This window comes from Erpetoichthys calabaricus, chromosome 18, assembly GCF_900747795.2.
Source record: "Erpetoichthys calabaricus chromosome 18, fErpCal1.3, whole genome shotgun sequence".
NCBI lineage: Eukaryota > Metazoa > Chordata > Cladistia > Polypteriformes > Polypteridae > Erpetoichthys > Erpetoichthys calabaricus.
In genome coordinates, this window is record NC_041411.2 from 22,203,194 (window position 1) to 22,217,794 (window position 14,601).

Below are 14,601 nucleotides of genomic sequence, written 5' to 3' on the forward strand. Positions count from 1 at the left end.
AGTTGTTCTGTACTTTTACATGTTGAAAATTTTTTATCAACAAAGTGTTTTAACATGCTTACAGTAAATGCATGGGTTACTGGTTTATTTGGTTACTTTTCAACACACCACATACAGCATACAGTTTATCACTGTACTCCAATCAAAGTACTGTATCTCTTTGAATAAGGATTTTCATCCCAGTCCTCATGTAGACAGACCAATTTTTTGCTCTAATTTCCCATTGGGATTAATAAAGTATCTATCTATCTATCTATCTATCTATCTATCTATCTATCTATCTATCTATCTATCTATCTATCTATCTATCTATCTATCTATCTATCTATCTATCTATCTATTCTAACTCCCCTCTTCAACAGAGCCAAGCAATCAGTAATTCTGAACAGCTGTTTTAGGTGTGCTGAGAGTTAGAATAAAACAAAAAGTGTCTAGTGGAGCCTGAGGGCTGGGATGAAAATCCCTGTTCAAAGAGATACATTACTTTGAGTAATATATATATTAAAAGATATAAAATGACCATTGTGATCAGTGTTTACTGCTGATACAAGTGGACTATTGACCTTTTCCATATATGACAACATAGGTCAGTCCGCTTACTAAAGTAGAAACAACAGCTTTAAATCATCATAATCTAAAAGTGTGACTGGCGCCAGTTATCCAGCCGTTCAATATATTTGTCTAATTTAAGTTTTGTTTTGTATTGGTACACTTTATTAATCTATGTACATCTCGCTGCCTATTTCAGATTTAGGAGATTAAAAACAATTAGGTAATTCCAGTAGAATTGTCATCAGTGTGGTGAAGGGGTGATATTTAGCTAAATCCCCCTATTGAAGTGAAGTTTTGTAATCGCGTGTTTTTTTTCTCCAGTACTGGCTTCGCTCCGTTTGATCTCTCTCGGCTTCTGTAGTTTTGTAATTCTGTTTCAGGTCTACTGCATTAGTTGGCTGGTTGGGCTGCTTTCGAAATGATGAAGTGAAAGCGGAGATCCAAAGCATCGGTGACTAGTATCGTTTGTTGCCACACCATTTTTAGTTTTTACACTTAAAATGTCGTACTTTAAGGTGGTCCGACGTCTTTGCGGACTGGCTGGCGGCTCTGCGGTGCTAGTTGCTGCTGCTGCTGCTGTCTATGCTGAATCCCGAGATTCATCTGGGGAGAAAGGCGGAGAACAACGCACGAGACGTTGGGGAGCGATTGGGTCTCTCTATGCAGCCCAGAAGTGGAGAGCTGGGACCGACGAGACGGAACCCAAAAAGGGAGGCTGGGACACCAACTGGGACAGGTAGATATTTATTGCTAATCGACAAGGAAAGAAGCCAGCGCAGCGGTACACATCCGTACGCGCGAAAATACTACAGTACTGCTGTACTACATCAAAGAGGAGAGACGACAGGTCAAGTTGTGGTGACTGTAAGGAGCTAAGAATGCGTGGATAACAGTGCGTTAAGTCAGTTTCAAGATCTTGTACTAGAATATTTGTATGGAATTTGAATATTAAAAAATGTGATGTATATTAAGAGCATATGGATGCTTAGAACAGAGAGGCGTTGTGCAAAATATATCACAACTCCGCTCATTACAAGCAGGGGGTAGAGGGTGACCAGCAAACCACCTGATTTCAACCACAGTATAGCCTATGTAAGAATCATGCAGTCAGTTATACGCAAACCATGGAAAAGGTTGTGTCCATTGCTACACTTACACAAAGCAAATTGTTCAGGATTATAAGGCGTTTATGGTATCATTTGTATTCTGCACAAAATGATCATGCAGGGCAGACTGAACAAATAAGATAGGAAGTGAAATTATGTTATGTTTTGACCATATGGTTGAAAGTGGGAACATATATGGTGGAACATATTATAGAAATGTGTATACCGTTATAGTGATGAGCAGAAAGGCTAGAGTGTGCATTGAAGAATATCAAAGGGGCATCTAGTCCATGTAGAACAAAGGTTTTGATATGTTTGGAAAGTCCACATGGAGCCAAAAAAAAACCCAAAAAAGTTGGTAGGTGAATTTGTTTTGGATATTTGTGCTGTGGTGTTTACACGGAATTCATTTATGGCTTGAACAATTCAAAGATACTTCTTTTTTACTCAGTTTTGTGTAAAAACCTTTTTTTCTTGTTATAGGCGGGAACCAGCATTTCAGACAAATGGAAAGAAAAGGGGAACAGATGCAAATGACATAGAGCTCTTTGTAGAGAATAAAAAGCCCAAAGCAACAAGACATATCTTATTAATCCGACATTCACAGTACAACCTGAATGGTCATTCTGATAAGGACAGGACTCTTACTGGGTTGGGTAAGTAAGATCTGCAGCCACCTTGTTGTTTATAGTCTGTTTCTGGTTGTACAATTGAACACTTGTATTCATCAAGGAGAGTTTTATCTAGGTACACAGTTTTCTCTTCTGGAAATGTTTGTGCTAGAGTTGTGCTATTATATGTTTATGTTCTTCATCCAGGTCATCTTCACTCAATTTAGGGGTATTAAATACTCACAAAGCACAAGGCAGGAATGGGGCAGTAGTTTTTAGCCAAGCACAATTACTCATACAAAGCCAATTTAGAATCAGCATTCAGCCTAACTTGTATGTTTGTAGGAGGAAAGTGGAATATTAGTACAAAAATCCATGCAAATGTGTAAAAGGATATGTCAGCACTCCATGAGCTGTAACGGCATTGAAATTTAAATGCAGTCTATTAGAAAGGTTAGACAGCTGCATTAATTAGTAACCAATTTATGAACATTGCTTGCTTATTAATAATTTCAGATTGTACATTTCATTGTTTTTTTGTCATGACTAAATAGACAGCCTTGTTTTTTAAATAGTCTGAATTGTTTTTATAAACTGTGCACTTAATAAGCCCTGAACACTAATAGTTAGTACCATGAAAAAGTATTTGCTCCTTCCTATTTTCCTCTGTTATTGGTATTCAACCAAAATCTAATGTAAGGTAAAGGGTACATGAATAGTTAACATTCTTATTATTACATTTATCTGTTTGACAAAGTTACGCAGCACCAGCTGATATTCTGTAGAAAAATTAAATGATCTATATTTAAATTAACCTAATCAAGTGTATAGTGAGAATCAGATGATTGAACATATTCTTGTTTGATGATGTCTAACACTGCTCAGTATACATCTTATGTATTTTGACCCTTACCATCAAAGTCAGTTTACTAAGCATAGAAAGTGAAACAAGCACACAATGCCACAGTCAAGGAAAATATTTGAAGAGATCAAGAAAGAAAGAAATACAAAAATATTAGTCTGTAAAGAGCTGAAAAACCATTTCTATGGCTCTGGGATGCCATCAAACCACAGAGAGGCTGGTCCTCACCCTGACATGTACTGTAAAAACTACAAAGGCCCTTTTGACATAAGGTAGTTGAGCTTGTAGTCATGAGGATTGGTTTTTAGCAAGAACTCAATGGCAGGAAGAAGAGAGGCCAGAGGTGATAGAAAAGTATGGAAATTATGTTACAATACATTCTACCCCAGCAGTAGCACTGGGCATACAAGGGATAGCAACCCTGGACAAGGCACTTGTTCATTGTAGGACCCAAACTCCAGGTCAGTTTAGAGTACCCAACACACACATCTTTGAGAATGTGCAAGGAAGACCCACAAGGACGCAGGGACAATGTTCAGAATCCACATGGTCTACAACCAGCAATTGTGCTGCACAGTTGTGTTTTTTTGCAGCAGGTTTAAACAAGTTGAATGTGTTTTTAAGTTTAACATTGTACATACACGGCATGCATGCACATCACTACACTGTTGCTCCAGGGGCTATTTTCATATAGATGTTTTTTTAATATTTATTTCACTGTCCAATACTGTAATGGAGTCCTGGTCCTATCACCCTGATTTTCTTTGTTGATTTTCTGTGGACATTAAGAGGCCACATTTCTGCCAAAAAGAATACTTTCTTAATGTGAAAACAAACATGCTTGCCTCATGAGTGCACTTCTTTGTGGAAGATGATGATGCAGTCATAGTTTTGGGTGACTGTATGATTAATCATTTGTTTGATTATTGAAGTCGTAAACAGCTGCATTTATTTTGAGATGGCTGAAAGCGCACAGCTTATAATTAAATGGGTGCCCATGATTCATGCCTGTTTTGTATTTACCTCCCAAATACACAATTAAACACTCTTTTAACTGTAGAGAATTTTTTTAAACTGTTTATAATGAAAAAATTAAAGTCTAAAATTGTGTAAATATGAAGATGAAAATATTTTTGTGACTGGCAATTCAGATGTTTTTAGTAAATCACTATGTTTAAGTAGCCAAGCCTGTGGATTCAAATTACTTTGTGTAATTATATAAGTTGATTGACAAATGGAGTTCTATAAATTGGGCAGGCTGGAAATCTGAAACACACATGTGCATGCTGGTTGACGGTAGGCTCTAAATTAAGCCAGTGTGTAGTTGTCTGGTCAGGAGCTTCCTACCGCCTAATGTTCAATTACCGTGGAATGTACAGTGTTAATTTGTCCATCCATCCATCGATCCATTATCCAACCCGCTATATCATAACTACAGGGTCACTGGGGTCTGGAGCCAATCCCAGCCAACACAGGGTGCAAGGCAGGAAACAAACCCTGGGCAGGGCGCCAGCCAACCATATTTCGTAGTTATTGATTACTGGATTGTATTGATAGACTAAAAAGATGCTTTTATAAACAGTAGTATTTATATTTTGTATATGGTGGAAGTAAAAAATAAACAAACATAATGACTTTTTATAGTGTTTTCACGTTCGCAGTGAAAAGAATTTGTAGATTACTTTTGGCCCAAGTCACTCTGCATAATTATTTAGGAGTCGGAGCCATGGAGTCAGAATCAGAGTCGGAAGCAATTTCTGGGTCAGTAAAAGTATACTTACTATGATTCCAAAAAAATGTAAATGCTGCAAGTGATGACCACCTTGTATCTTGTATGTTGTGTCATTTTCATCAATGTAGTAAATATAGTAATCTAATTCCAAATAGATGAGTTGGTGATACCATAAATTGCAGAGTCAGAGTTTGAATTTAAGGTTTTGTGTAGTAACGCCACAGCCCTGTTTTTTATTATTTATTTGCTTACTTATTTTTGCCAAGAGTGAGTTCATACAGTGTAAGCCTTACGCTGAATGATGTCAGCCTGTTGCACACTAGCCTTGCCCACACTCTGTTATGTAGTATTTTTTATTTTCACTGCCTTTGCTTTATTTTTTTAATAACTAAACTTGTTTTCATATCTGTATAGGATAGTTTTTTTTACTGACATAGTTTTATTAGACCAAGTTCTGTTTAGGCCATATCTGAACAATTTGTGCTGCTCTTTTCCTGTTTTATTACTAAAGATAAAAATCCTAAACCAGCTAAGTGAAGGACGAGGGTTATGTATTATTTGATGGCTGTCTGGTAATAATCTTTCCTCAAAGAAAATCCCTTCAGCTTGGAGCATTTTCATTCCATACAACTTTTGTTGCTAGCCAGTATGGAAGTGCTGCTTTTTACCACCTTGCACAGGCTGCAACAATCGACTTACAGTTGTTGTCAGCATTATTGAATTTTTCATAGATCATGTACAATATCTACAATACAATAAATCAGCTGCACAACTGTCTTTCTGAACTAAGATCCTGGATGGCTAATAATTTTCTTGATCTGAATCAAAATAAAACGGAGGTGCTTATAGTGGGTCCATCAGCTAAAGCCCAAATTGGTCTTAGATTTCTCGGCTCTTTCTCTGTCAAGTCCGCAATCTAGGTGTTATCTTTAACAGTAACCTCTCTTTTGAGAAACAAGTAAATTCTGTAGTCAAGAGTTGCTTTTTCCAGCTTCATCTTTTAGGTAAGATCAAGCCTTTTTTATCTTCTAGGGATCTTGAGAAAGCTACTCATGCTTTTATCTTTTCTCGCCTTGATTACTGCAACTCGCTGTATTCTGGGATTAGCAAATCCCTGATACACAGGTTACAGTTGGTCCAAAATGCTGCCGCTCGCTTTCTGGTTGGGGCAAGAAAGTATGACTCTGTCTCTCCAATATTAGCTTCTTTACACTAGCTGCCTGTCAGTTTTCGATTTTATTTTAAAATCTTGTTGCTAGTTTTCAAATCTTTATTTATCTGAATTGTGTGTTTTACACCAGCCATCCAGAGTGCTTAGATCTTCTGGTCAGCTGTTTCTGGTTGTCCCTCGTACCAAGTGCAAAACCAAGGGGGACAGGTCTTTTGCAGCTGCTGCTCCTCGCCTGTTGAACTCTTTACCTCATCACATAAAGGAGTCGTCTACAATTGAACTGTTCAAAACAAGACTAAAAACTCATTTCTATTCACTTGCTTTCCGTGACCTTCAGTAATACTGATGGTTTCCTCATTGTGATTATGTAACATTACTTCTATTTATTATTTATTTTATATATGTTCATTTATTTTATTTCTATTTATGTTATTCATGTTAATTGTATGTTTTTCTTTAATTCTATCATTGTAAAGCACTTTGGCCACAGCATTCCTATGCTGTTTTAAATGTGCTATATAAATAAAGTTGACATTGACAATATTATCCCCTCCTGAAAATAAAATTTGCTGGAAAATAATTTTGGTCTGAATACACCCATTTGTTTAATGCAGAGCAGCATAAGATCAAGCAATAGTAATTCTAAAAGAAAACATGTCTTGAAACATTTTCACTTGTTTACACCCCTTCCTCAGAATCGTTATCACCATTTTATAAGGATTCAAATCAGTATGATTAGAAGAACTGAATTTGCACTGCTGCAGCATTAGACTTCCTTGTAATCAATTGCCAATACACCCATGACCTGAATTAACCAATGACTGATTGCTTTATTGCCTTAAGAAATGTCACTTTTATTCCCTGCTTATTATTGACAATATTAAAGCCATGAAGGGTATGGGAGGCCATCAGAATAAATAATTTCACCAAACATAAAAATGCAAAAGGGTAGAAAGTCATTTCCTGAGACACTGGTATTCAGATTTTCACAGTTTACACTATGAAACTGCCAAGACCCTCCCAGGATGTTGTGCGAAAAGGAAAACTGATCAAAGAAGTTTAATTTGAAATAATCAAAGAATTTGAAGCTGACTTGGAGTAATCTGGTTTCAAAATCAGAATGATTGAAAAGGAAAAAAATGGAGCATGTTAAACTAGCCAGCACTGAATCCTGATCTCAATCCCATTGAAATATTTTGAAAGTAGCTTCAGTTTGCTACTGGTAAAAAGAATCCTTCAAACATTCGGAAGCAACAACAAGTTGTAAGTGAAGAGTGGAAGAAACAAGAGGTAGAAGGGGGCAGAACATTCTTAGATGACTGCAAGAAATGTTTGGAGTCTCTTACTGTCAAGGGTGATGTCATCAAGGGTCTTTAATACCTATTACGTTTTATTAAAGTGCTTTTTTTATATTAAATACATAATTGATTTTTCTCTTCCCTTCCTTTTGTGATTAGGTCAAGAACAAGCAGAGCTGACTGGACAGCGATTGGCTACTTTGGGGCTGAAGTATGATGTTCTCATTCATTCTTCTATGACAAGAGCTGTGGAGACAGCAAACATTATTAGTAAATATATACCAGGTAAATAAACAATACATTTTCTTTCATGGAAGATTTTTTTTCTTCAAAAGCTAACCAAACAATTTTAAAAGACTAAATGGTCTGCTTTGGGGTGTAAGTGATTTATGAAGTCCTATGTAAAATAATGGCTGTGATCATGATGTCTGATTAAAAACTGCCCCTGAATAGTCCCATAAAGAATATCGGTAATGAAAAATGCAACTTTTAAGAAGTGTACCTACTCAGAAATACTCTGATGTGAGCAATACTATGCTGATTTCATATGGTCTCTATATCCATTTACTTTGTACCTCCACAATGGGCTTCATTGACAGAGCCAGGTGGTCTGTTTTGGTGATTACCTTTCAGTACACTCCTTTGGTCATGTGTAAATCTTGTTACATGAATATTTGTCCTGTTATGCACTTAGGAATTCAAAGAGTGAGCTGTGATTTGCTTAGGGAAGGTGCTCCCATTGAACCAGATCCACCAATTAATCACTGGAAGCCAGACTCTGTGGTATGAATTACTTTTTTATTATTTGATTTTTTTTTTTCCGCCTAAAATGCAGCTTTTAGTTGATGATACTGTACATTTACACTCTATTGCTTTACTACCCTAAGCATCTGTAGACAACTAGTTGGTGAAACAGAGAGCTTATTTTTATTTAGCTGGAGCGATGCATATATTTACTACAAAATCTTGTGATTTCAGCAGTATTATGAGGATGGTGCACGCATTGAAGCTGCCTTCCGACGCTACATTCATCGAGCTGAGACCAATCAGCTGGAGGATACCTACGAGATTATTATTTGTCATGCTAATGTTATTCGGTACTTCGTGTGCAGGTAAGCACAGCCCAGGACTATATGTCAACAGTACTTTGACCAGTTAGAATTATAGTGACTACGTTTAGGAATTTCCAGAGAGGTATCTGAAACTCTATTAGTATTATATACATTTGTCACTGGAGAGGAATTGCTTAGTGTTTTGCTCATCTCTTTCACATCCATTCATGGGCGGTGGTGAAGGGCCTCCCAAGTCAGAAATGAATGCTTATTTCAGCTTTGCTAGAGAGGGATCTCCCCATGTTGCAGTGGTTAAAGCAGGCAGTTTTGAAGTCCTAGGGTCCTGCATTCACATCCCACTAAGGAAGTAAAGTACCTGAAAGGGGAAGGGGTGAGTGTTGTGGAGGCATGCTTCTATGTAAAAAGCATTTTACTTTTAGAAACTCGTTTTGGCTGTTAAGCTTGTGGAGAATTCTTTTTAACAAAGCTTGATAACCATTCACTGCTGATCCTGCCACTGCTGCAGATTTTCCATCTGAGGACAGAAAATTGAGAGGAGTGAGATCCTGAGTGATTCCTTGCCTGTGACAGCATTATTTGTCTTGCTTGCAGCATTGCTAGCTGACATGATGAACCCGTATAAACATGATTTCCTCTCACTGTAGTAAGTCAGCATTATATAGAACTGTGTCTGGGAATTGTGCCATTTGCATTTCTTTTTTCCCTGATGTGGCAGGGCTCTGCAGTTCCCTTCTGAGGGATGGCTGCGAATGGGTCTGAATCATGGCAGCATCACATGGCTTACCATCCGCCCCAGTGGAAGGGTGATACTCCGAACACTTGGTGACTCAGGATTCATGCCCCCAGAGAAAGTGACACGCTCCTAATGGGATTTGCTCTTTTATACCCACCAGTCTCGGGTGTTTCAGGCATCTGGAAAGGTGGAATCTTTTCAGGAAATGGCCTCAAGTGTCTTGAATTTACTGGTTTTTAATTGTTTTGATAATTTGTATTGATTTTGTGTGTCCAAGAAGTTTTTGTATTTTTGTTAACGTGGATTGTATCTTTTACCTGTATTGCCATGCAAACATAATCCAAAATCTTGTCAAGTTTAGGGCCTAGTTAACCTGTATGAGAAAGTGAGATTTGATCTTTAAGAAACATCGCAGCTTTAATTAAAACTCCTGTTTGTCCTGACTATTCTTAAATCATGTTGCTTTGAATTCTTGGAGCTCCGTCTTTGATTTTAAAGTGAGAAGATCCTGGACTTTGAAATCTCACTTAAGATTGCATATTGGGTTATTTGTTTTGGCCTGGTGAATTGTGTAGTGGTGTTACAATGTCTTATTTAAAATACATGTTGTGGGCTGCAAGTTCTTCATGGTGGCCCAACTTCCATATTAATTTAGGTGCAATTTCTGAATGAAAGAGCAACTGTATAATTGATTAATTTTAAGTAATAAATGTTATATTTGTATACAAACATTTAGATTGTTTGCATTTGGCATATTTTTGAAGTCTTGTCTCCTAGAATTATGGGATCTTTAAATGTGGAAAGTGAAACTCCTAAAGCTGACCCAAGTTATAAATCATTCAGAAATACTTCAAAAGTGAATAACCTAGTTGATGATTCCCTTGGCTGTGAAACTGAAATAACTGCTGACATCTGCCATTTAACTGTGAAAAGGTGTCATAATATATAAAGGGGGCGGTAGGGATGGGCTGGTAATGCTCAAAACTAAGACTGCCAGGTGTGCAACCACATAGTGGAGGAGTCTGTTTTACAACAACTGTTTTGGTAAGTACAATTGTATTCAAGAAAATTTGAAGTTATATTTTTGATTACAGTAAAAGAACCAAATTATGAAACCCAGTTGGTGGAGAAGGCAGGTGCTACTCTGTAGTTTCACATCCCTCCATTTTATGACTTTGGTCATGTGTAAGACTCTTAAATGTTTTATCTGTTTTACATGCATTGTGGAGAAACATCTGGGGATTTCACAAAAAAGACAAACCAACCACTGCTACTCTGCATATAGAATTGAGGCTCTGGCTCCATCAAACTCTGAATTGGATTAAGTAGATTTAAAAATGTTATTTTGAATTGTACATGTTATATTTTGCTAATGTTAGTGTTTCATGTGTTTTTAAATTGTAAGTATGATGGCAACCACAAATTATAAACTCAAAGTAATATGTATATATACAAATGTATGAAACAAATTATGAAATTTTGCATTGTTCAAAATTTATGCATATTGGCTGATATATTTCTCAGATGCTGTTTTAGCATTTAACTGGGAAGAGGGGACAGCTGTGTCTCTGCCATATACAGTATGGTTTACTCCATGTTTTAGGCCTCTGTCATGTTGCATGCACTAGGTTATGAGTTTCACACTACATACAGATGACCTTATGTTGGCCTGTACACTTCCACAATACAATTTGGAATTCATTGTTTTCTCAGTGATGGGAAGCCATCCAATCCTTGTAGCACCACCACAATTCCTTCCACCATTCTTAAGAGTATGGAAGCAGTTGTAGCTTAGTAGCACATCTTTCCCCATAGGGTTATTAAACATTGAGGTGGGCCCCTTGCAGACTCCAGTGAGCAGGAATGTTTATTTTTTGGAGATTAGCAGTTTTCCTTGTGATATCCTATCACGAAGATCATTTTATTGTTTTTCTTATCCTAAGATTATTGTAACATTTAAGTATAGGTTACATTTGATAGCCAAGTAGACTGGGACAAACGTAAAAAAAAAAAAAAAAATAGTGGATACAAGATAAAAAAAATGAAGTACTGTGTTTCATTTAAAATTATCTGTTCAAATAAAACTATAAAAGGAATTATGTTTACTTTTCGCATATAAAAATGAAAAAAAAATAGTAACAATATCAATGCCTAGAACATGTGCAGCATTGAACAGGAGGTAACATTCGTATGAAGACAGATTGACAAGGGAAGGTGGGGACAGGAATCTTGGGTTGAACAAGGCGATTCTGTTGTAAATGGAAATCAACTCAAATAAAAGTACAGAAAATGCAAAAGACAACAGCCCTTCGAATACGTAAACGTTAATTAAAACAATAAATGGTATGAATACCTAAAAACCACCCAATTTGCAAGGCCTTTGCTCAGTTTTGTTGTATCTTCAGCCCTACATCATTACATTTTGATTACATCTTGCCTGAAGAAGGGTCCTGAGTTGCCTCAAAACCTTGCATACTGTAATCTTTTTAGTTGGCCAATAAAAGATGTCATTTTGCTGGACTTCTCACCACATTCATAATGGCTTACACGGTACAACACCCTAATGCTACAGATGTATTAATGGAAAGATGTTCTTTGAAACAAACCCATTTGTATTTGGAATATAGGTCGCATCATACCAGAATACATGAAAACACAAGGTCGAGTAGTTCAAGTTGCTGACTTAGTGTTCTGGTTTGACGTACAATCTGCAGTTTTTTTGCCAAGTACTGAGACATGCATCAGGATAACTGTCCTGCTGAGTGAACGTGGCTATGCACAAGAGGGTGTATTAGAACTGACAAACGTACCTACTGACCCTTCCATTCTCTACTCTCCACTCTGATGGGTGCAAGGGTTAAAACTAGCCTGGATGAAATGCTGATCCACCAGAAGGCTCAAGCACTAATAAAGAAATAAAGGTTGAAAATGCTAACGGGGTACTAATTCAAAACATGCACTTACGGGAACAAAGGTTCAAGCCTGCATTCTCTTTCCTTTTGAATGTCTTCGGGTTACTGGAAATGTTAAAAATCATCACTGAAATGTGGCTCTGGCTTGGTAATTTAATTCTTAATACAAACTGAAAGTCTTTAAAGCAGAGATACTAGCTTTTTATTTAATGAAGGAATTTTGGAAAGACTCTTCTGGATTAAATTGGCCAAGAAGATTGCAGACCTGGAAGGCTGTACCATAACATACAAGAGAAGAAGTGGCACAGTCAAGAAGGTGCCACACTAGTGGGTAACCACACTACGCCTTCCTATCCTCAGCTCAATGTTAATGCTTGCTCACATCCCCAGAAGTCTGGGTCATACCCTGATTTTGAACATGTCTGGACCCTGTGGGTGGGTTTGAACCTTAATGTAGAACCCTTAAGGTGACTATACCTGTACATGAGGACAGTTTCTTGCTAAAATAATGAATAAGAAGCATTTTACTCAGAGAAATCACAAATACACAACAGCAATATTTTATTGAAATATGTCAACAATTATTTATGAAATACATTTTTCTGTTGGCATTTGACTTACAGTACAATCCCACTGTGTGTAAAATGACATGAACAGGGAAAGACAAAACAAAAGTTCACTGTTAAAATATTTAAATGAAAAAAAAACAAAACACTGCTGTGCATATTTTCTAAATGGTTGAACTGTTTCTTAAACAGTAATGTCCAAGTGTGCATTAAACCCCCATTTTCCTTTTCCAAGTTGCTCATATCATCTGGTAACTTGGCACTGGCTCACTGAAATGTTTCAGTCTCAGCAGCTGAATGTGGCTTGGATGTGCTGGGCTGTACAGTCCTGGACTTGCCCCCAGGTCAGTCCCTGTAACGGGAGAGGACATGTACATTCCGGGGCTGTACCTGCTTGGAGAAAAAAGGCCACTTCTGCATGGTGAGCTGGTATTAGTTGGCTGAGGTGTACACCTTCTTTTGAGCATGGCTGGGCTTGGCCAACTGGAAAAGAACAAGGAAGAGCTATGAAAGGGTAAAGAAAACGCAGTTCTCCTTAGTTTTGGAATTCTATCATTAATCATCTTAAAGAAACATGCTGGGAATTCTGACACCAAATGTTAGGAATGCCCTTCAACCAATAGAACTTGAAATTATACAACCTTTAATTAAAATTACTAATTCTCTCCACAGCTGTTTTGATTCACATTGTGATTCATGATTTGTCATCAAAGCTTTAAAACAAAGTGAAAAATGTCACATAAAATCAGCACAATTCAGAAGTCGGAAAGGGATAAGAAGTATCACTGGAAGGTACAGCTGCCACCAACATTCAAAATATTATAATGGAGCATGGTGGGTAGAGATGTTAAGTGTCTCATTATTCCAGGCCCCACTCTCCATTTAGCCTAATCTGCATGTCTTTGGTAATATGCGAGTAAACCAAACCAAAGAAGGATGTGAACACCCCAGAAGGACAATGACCACATGAATATGCGGAACCCATTAAGGAGTAGTGCTAACTGCTATGCTGCCAACAAATTCATCATCTGCTTTTTAGTTTTTTTTTTTTTTTTTTTATAACTAGATAATAATGACTTGGGAGGGAATTACATGGTTTGATTTTTCCTAAATATAAAGTCTTTTCATTAAAAGATGGAACAAACAACTGAACATATCCTTATGAAGACATGATCTGTTTAATATGTGCCTATTTGTGGTTGTTTCTTGATGTCAGAAGTGTTTTCATCGTCTCAGAAAATTTTGCTATTCATTTTACAAGCATACATACATGACAAATTGTATTATTTTGCGTATTTCAAAAAGCATGTCATAGTTCCTTGTGAAAGTAAGACTTCATCAACATTGTCCCCCAACCTAAAAGGTTAAAGTGTTAATGTTGACTTTCACTGATGTATGAATAGCATTCATAAACGGTACTGATCTTTTCACATTTCTGTCATCCAGGCCAGAAAGCAACATAGAGATCCCTCACTCAACTTACATTTAACTTGCTATCCCTTGAGGGGTGTCCGGTGAATTGTTTTATTACCAGCATTGCAGCAGGTAAAGCTGATAATTATTTAACCGAGTGATCATACACCCCACACTACACTGTTCTCCCTTCAATATGCATGAGTATCCATAGAACCTCTACTGATCATACTGATGCTGAAACTCTTCAAAGCAAACACATTCACAGTGGAACTTCGGTTCACAAACGTCTCAGTACACATACAAATCGGTTTACGACCAAAAGGTTCAAACTTTTGCCTCGGTTCACGACCACACACTCGGTATACGAACAAGCCAGTTTCCCTATCAGTTTGTACATGTTCAGTCTCTCCTTGTGCATTTCCTGTGCAGCGAGAGAGCATGCGACACACACACACACACACACACAAGCAGCACGAGAGAGAGACAGACGCGCACACACACAGGCAGTGAAACAGAGAGAGGGGGCTGGACTCATAAGGTAGAGAAGGCAGTTAAAGAATGCACTGGGC

General features: G+C 37.4%; 3 protein-coding genes across 6 annotated transcripts in view; 1 reads left to right on the forward strand and 2 right to left on the reverse strand.

Moving 5' to 3' along the window:
* The window catches only part of golga3 (golgin A3), a 158,303-nt gene that overhangs the window by 56,335 nt on the left and 87,367 nt on the right, over positions 1-14,601 (reverse strand). The window lies entirely within an intron of this gene.
* pgam5 (PGAM family member 5, serine/threonine protein phosphatase, mitochondrial) lies at positions 906-9,867 on the forward strand. Of its 2 annotated transcripts, none has more exons than XM_028824260.2 (6): positions 906-1,288; positions 2,142-2,314; positions 7,492-7,617; positions 8,027-8,115; positions 8,311-8,444; positions 9,121-9,867. In XM_028824260.2, exons 1-6 carry the CDS (start codon positions 1,053-1,055, stop codon positions 9,269-9,271), a joined length of 909 nt encoding a protein of 302 aa, XP_028680093.1. In that variant the 5' UTR covers positions 906-1,052; the 3' UTR covers positions 9,272-9,867. The 2 variants fall into 2 exon arrangements, with proteins under 2 accessions (XP_028680093.1, XP_028680094.1); XM_028824261.2 differs by having other exon boundaries at positions 8,314-8,444.
* The window catches only part of ankle2 (ankyrin repeat and LEM domain containing 2), a 36,601-nt gene continuing 34,594 nt past the window's right edge, over positions 12,595-14,601 (reverse strand). The window contains exon 14 of the mRNA XM_051921282.1: positions 12,595-13,099. Coding sequence (XP_051777242.1) covers positions 12,856-13,099 — 244 coding nt within the window. The 3' untranslated portion in view covers positions 12,595-12,855. The remainder of the gene's footprint in view (positions 13,100-14,601) is intronic.

Excerpts from the sequence above, each read along its gene's own strand:
- pgam5 (XM_028824260.2), top strand. The coding sequence starts at position 1,053 with ATGTCGTACTTTAAGGTGGTCCGACGTCTTTGCGGACTGGCTGGCGGC. Across the intron at positions 1,289-2,141 it reads TGGGACACCAACTGGGACAG|GCGGGAACCAGCATTTCAGA; the intron begins GTAGATATTTAT and ends TTCTTGTTATAG. Across the intron at positions 8,116-8,310 it reads ACTGGAAGCCAGACTCTGTG|CAGTATTATGAGGATGGTGC; the intron begins GTATGAATTACT and ends TTGTGATTTCAG.